Genomic DNA, 6,000 nt, shown 5'->3' on the forward strand with positions numbered 1-6,000 from the left:
AATTTCACGAAAATATTTAAGGAAGTTAAACAACTTGAGGTTTCGGATAAAAGATTTTCAAAATTCGATTTTTTTATATCCCATTTGCCTTTGACCATTTGAATGGTCCTATTCGCTTTTTACAGTAGGTCCGTAACCTTGGGCTAAACCCACAACTGGAAAACCATCCCCAACTTTCCTTGCCCTTCCCTGCCATTGCTTTCCACATTGGTGGAAGCGTTGCTAAGATCATCCTTAAGGGTGAGATATTATCCCTTTTTTACCTTTTGGGCATATGTACAGTTTGTACCTATTTTTCTGTGACCATATCTTGTAAAGACTTCGTAGTAAGAGAGCCACTTGCCTTCCACTGAATTGCTTCGTTTTTATAGTTGTCTTTAAGTCATACGCCCGGTGGTTCAACTGAAAGCCCTCTAGTTACATTTATTGAAGTAACGATGTGTTTTTGACTACTTTAGATAGCCAATAAAAAAAGATTGGTTAAATTGAGTCTCTTCTATGAACCTCGCCACATGAAAATCAACAGCAACTCAAGGTTTCAAATAGGTCAGTAAGTAGAGTGAAAAGTAGAGTTTTTTGAATGAGAAAAGTTACTAATAACTCCAAAAAAGCCTTTTTAGCTATTTTTGTTGAGTGTTTCAAGCTAAAAAAACGCTCAAAGGTTTGCCTACTCATACGTTTGAAGGAGAGAGTTTACATCCTGCTGTGGGAGTTAATTTAGGTCTGCGAATCTGTCGAATCGATCAGGATGATAAAGGATTTAAAAAAATTACAAAAATTTCGATTTTTTTTTATCAATAAAGTAGTTTTATATTTTTTTGCCCAACCCTGCCTGGATAATTTTGAAAAGCAATGCTCTTGTCATTTTATTTCGATTAAATTCATCACATTATTTGGAAGTCAGTTTGGAATTATACAATCTATGGAATTATTGGTGTTTGTCTAAAATTTTGAGTGTTGTCTATATCCAGAGTCAGAGTCATAAATATTGCTCTCTACGTATATACGTATATGCGTATGTGTATGTACGTCGCGACGTCTCAAAGACAACTCTTCGGCGCCTTTGGAGCGTATCTTTCAATTGAATGAGTGAATGAGTGACCGAACAGAAGGAAGGAAAAGAAAACTAGTGATTGTGGATGAACTAAAGTCGATGCAGCGTCAGGTCGAGATGCTAAATGTGCAAGGACACTTCATACCCCATTATGTGGTGCCAATTGTTGGCGATGGCGGCTGCCTATTTGCGGCATTATCATTTTTGATATTTCGCACCCAGCAAATGGCACGCAAGGTGCGAACAGAGATTGCCACCTATGTGGTTAACAATTGGCCGACATTCAGCATTTTGTCGCATGATGCAATGGGCGATAATTATATAAATGAGACGTATTATTGGTCCGATATGTCACAGCCATATACCTATGGTGGCCTCTGTGAATTGGTGGCCGCCGGACAAATCTATCCCTTCTTCTTTGAGGTCTATCGTGATGGTCAACTTTTTACACATGCCGGCAAACCGACCTTTCCTGTCCGTCGTTTGAAATTCTCCCATGATCTATCGTCTGGTCATTTCGATGCCTATGAAGTGGAGGTGAGCTGCATCTAACATATATATATTTGGTTTACAAAAACAAAAAAGACAACGAACCTTTTCACAGACCTCAACTCCACAACTCCAGTCGGAGCAAACAGAAGGCTAGTCTGATGGCTAGACTCAACATCAAGGGAGATATGGAGTGAGAGTGAGAGCAGCAGCAACCAGAAGATTGTGGCATGGCGACGAGGGGGTGGGGGAGGAGGGGGTATTTGATAAAACATCCATCATTGATTGCCGAATTTCTCTTACAAGACTTTAAATACAAAACGCAAGACGATTTCGTCCCTACTAAACAAACCAAAAAAGTGCCTTCTCCTTAATATGTGTGTGTGTGTGTATCGATGTGTGTGTGTGACTTGCAGGAGTGCTGTGTGTTCCACTTTGTGCCATTTTGAATTAGGCCTGCTCTAAGCAGATCTCTAACCAGCAGCCCATCTTCTTCTCAACCATTCAAGGCTCCGACATCCATCTTCCTCTGGCTCTCGCCCCTCACATGGAAATTTAAATCATTTACACTGCAAGAAAATTACTATAAGTAATTGAAATTGGGAAGATAAAGAAGAAAATTTCATTACGCCTGTGAAATGGAGGAAATTGGCAGCTTTTCAACACAACTATAGAAATTTAGAAATATACTGAGAAAAAAAAATTTTTTTGAACCAAATATTGCATACTTTTAGGCATTTCTTTTGAATCAGAGATCCTAAATGAAATTCTTTGTTAACTCTTCACTATTTTAATCAATATCCAAGGCAGACACGTTTAGTTGAAAAATGTTCCACATGAATTTTTTTTAATGGTGTACAAAAAATATGCAAAAGAGCAAAATACAGAAACGGAGAAGGGAAATAAGAAAACGGAAGTCAAAGAGCGAAATAACACGAATGCAACAACAGCAACAATAACACTTGTTGGCTCTTTTGTTGTAAAAGTAAAGTCGGAAAAACTTGTTTAAGAATGGAGTAGACTATGAAAAATTATTATACGACGACTAACTGAATGACTTTTGCATGCAAAAATATGTATAAAATATAATTAATTAAAAAAAAAAATTGAATTATATTTAAAAAATCTTTTGATTGTTATAATCAATGTTTGCAAGGACCATTAATTTTTAAAACAGGATGTAAATAGAAATCTTTGACTCTCTATGTCATACTTTTGGGTGGCTTTTTCAGTTCTAGATGCCCCTATGAATTATTTATTTGCAGATAGAAATTGATATACTTAAATACTTGTCAAATATTTCAAAATATTAATTCAATGCCATGTAATTGGGTTCGGGTAATTCGATTTGAAGTTTTAAAGTAATTAGTTGGAATTTGAGCATTCTTTATAATTTCTTTTTGCCATAATTACCACAGACTAATTTGATTTGGTCTGCACCTAAAGACTTCCCCCGATTTCAGGGTATAAAGGCCACGACACCCAAAAGGAGAGGGGTGCATCGTTAGTTGTTGGGATCGTTGGATGGGTTAGCCCTCCTTCTCTGCATGCACATGTGTTTCTCTCTCTCGCTCGCTCTCTCTTTTGGTCTCTGGGTGTCTCTCTGTGTGTGCCTTATGCCTCCCGTGCCTGAATGTGACTGTCATGTGCCACAAACCCACTAAACTAATGAAAAATGTGAAGCGACTTGGGCACAAAAGGAAGCGCAATTTTTGCACACACACACACACACACACACACTCACGTGGAATGGATTTCCTTCTGCCCAACATCTGCCGTTGGCGCCCTGCTCCTTACCCTCGACCCAACCCAACCGAACCGAACCGAACCGAACCTCTCCCTCCTCCCTCATCATAGTAAAAAAAAAAGAAGGAAAATGAAAAGCCAACACAAAGAAATGTTAATTCCGTAATACTTTAAATGCGGCAGGCGGCATGCGGCCTGGTGGCAGCGACGTCGACAGCGACGACGACGATGGCATCGAATGACATTTGCACTTTTGCACTGTGCACAGTGCACAGTGGGGCCAGAGACAGAGACAGAGCCAGAGCCAGAGCTCAGGCCATGCCAGGGCAGGCTAGAATAGAACATAGACAGGAGAGACAGAGAGACAGAGGGGGAGAGAGAAGGGGAGGCCTGTTTGCCGTACGTGATGGCCAATCTGTGTCCTAATATTATGTATTTGTTGTTTCTGTCGTTTGTTGGGTACTTACACATGCATACATATAACAAAAGGTGCAAAAACGGTCATGAGAATTGCCAAAGGGGTAAGCAGAGGCACAACGAATGCGAATGCGAGTGAGAGTGGGCGTGGAAGTGGAAGTGGCAAGGAGAGGGCCAACTAGCTGACCGCAACAGAAGCACAGAAGGAAGAAACACACAAAAAAAAAAGAAAAAATTAGTAAAAAAAATGAGAAAATAAGAACAAACAACATACAGGCATCAGGTGCAGGTTGTGTAGAAAGACAGAGAGAGAGAGAGAGAGAGAGACACAGAGAGAATGAGAGGGCGACAGCTCTTTGTGGTTTAGCGATAGTTGCGTGTCACGATTCATTATACGCAATTCTTTAATTACGATAGCAAGCCAAAAAAAAAATAAGCTAGAAAAAACTGCCAAGAGTCATTAGAGGCAAGTGGAAGCCATTTTGAACTCAATGCACTTGTGATTCTCAACTGGTTAGAGAACTTGAAAAACAAATGAAAGGTAAAAGCATTTACTCTCCATCTCTCCCTCTCTCTGCTGCCAAAATTATAGATACTGTTCTTTTCATGATGTCATCTTCTTATTTAACTTCATTTAATTAGTCGTAATCGAGATCAATAAGTCATTCCACTGACATCGAGACATAATACGATTCCACTCACATATCATCAAGATGCACGCGTTCATCTCAATTGTGTGTTGCCAACGAAAAAAAAACAAAAACTCTCTGACAGCACAAAGACACAGCTGGATAAGAGGATGGGCATATGAATGAGACGACAACGATGAAGAGTAAGTACAAAATAGGAATGGTATAGGAAAGGGGGGATTGGGGGAAGGGGAATGCAAATGGGTGAAATTCGTGTTGTATCCTGGGTCAGTTCGCACGTTCATTTGCGCTCTCGTTCGTTCATTCATTCATTCATTCATTCGTTCGTTCATTTGGTCGTTTGTTGCTTCGTTCTTTCTTTCTTTCTTTCATTCGTTCTAGGTTCGTTTGGGCTCTTTAACAAATGTGTTGGATGCCGCCGCCGCCGTCGCCGACGTCGCCGACGTTGCCTTTCATTACGTATGACGACGACAGCAAATAGTACAATGGAAATATGGAATATGACATGCAGGCGATAAAGTTATGCCAGCGAGAGCTACAGAAAGGTGAGCAAAATGGGTGTTAGTGTGCCAGTTTGCCAACACGGACCCCCACAAACACACACACATACACACACAAAGCAAGAGAAAGGGAAGCCAACACCTTTAAGGTGTATAAAACCAACACGAGGACAAAGAGCAAAAGGAGGAGGAGAAGGAAAAGGACGACGACAACGACGGGACACAAATGCTCTGCTGGCATTGCTGCTGCGGTAGTTGTGCTAATTTGTTTGTTTGTCGTTATCATTTCTTGGTGCCCAGGTCCTGTCCAGGACACCCATTGTCAGGGCACAAAAAGGCACTCTCACACACAACACATAGAAAGGAAAAAAAAGGGCAAATCTAAAAGGGAAGAGGTCAGTTGGGCACACGTATGCATATACATATACATATACATATGTATATCTGGTTTCATTTCTCTTATCATTTCATATCACACTTTAAAATGCGCAATCTTAATTGATTATCATAGTTTTGACCAGCTAATTATGAGAATGGGTTGCTTTTGGGAAAGTAAACAAATGGGAAATTAACTCTAACTCTGACTCTCTCTGTCTCTCTCTCTCTCTTGGTCTTTCTCTTGAGATATAAGCCAAATGTTATAATAAGAACTCATTCTTCTCCTGTGTGGTCAGGTAAGACAAATGTAAGCCATAAACTAATGCTGCGCTAAATTCACTTTCACTATGCATTTCACGCAATTCTTTTGCCATTTTCATACTCATTCCCTAAGACCAACGACCACTAGGACCACCATCATCATCATCATCATCATCATTGTCATCAAATGCAATGCCAAATATGCACGAAAAGCATCGAGGAGAAGAAGCATTACTCTCAGTCGTCTGGTGGACATGTCTGGTGTCTGGTCTGGTCTGGTCTGGTCTGGGCATTGTATTTCCGGTATCGTCTTCCATCTTTTCCTCTGTCTGTGTGTGTGTGTCAATGTCCAAGCAGCGGTAAACTTTGGCGTCCTCTCTCTATCTTTTCATTTTTTTTTTTTGGTTTGTTTGTTTGTCTCCATCTTCATCTCCATCTCCATCTCCATCTTCAACTTCAACTCAACCCACTCACAAATGCTCCATTCTCGTTTTCTCAGCTTATA

General features: G+C 40.2%; 1 protein-coding gene across 1 annotated transcript; it reads left to right on the top strand.

The window, feature by feature from the left end:
- Positions 1-851: 851 nt before the first annotated feature.
- Positions 852-1,848, top strand: LOC111518485. The gene is made up of 2 exons (XM_023175327.2): positions 852-1,591; positions 1,659-1,848. Exons 1-2 carry the CDS (start codon positions 1,094-1,096, stop codon positions 1,698-1,700), a joined length of 540 nt encoding a protein of 179 aa, XP_023031095.1. The 5' UTR covers positions 852-1,093; the 3' UTR covers positions 1,701-1,848.
- Positions 1,849-6,000: the final 4,152 nt, after the last annotated feature.

The sequence above is a fragment of the Drosophila willistoni genome (genome assembly GCF_018902025.1).
Source record: "Drosophila willistoni isolate 14030-0811.24 chromosome XL unlocalized genomic scaffold, UCI_dwil_1.1 Seg141, whole genome shotgun sequence".
NCBI classification, from domain to species: domain Eukaryota; kingdom Metazoa; phylum Arthropoda; class Insecta; order Diptera; family Drosophilidae; genus Drosophila; species Drosophila willistoni.

Bases quoted from the DNA above. Each gene is read 5' to 3' on its own strand.
- LOC111518485 (XM_023175327.2), top strand. From the start codon at position 1,094: ATGAGTGACCGAACAGAAGGAAGGAAAAGAAAACTAGTGATTGTGGAT. The intron at 1,592-1,658 runs GTGAGCTGCATC...ACCTTTTCACAG, and splicing joins TCGATGCCTATGAAGTGGAG to ACCTCAACTCCACAACTCCA.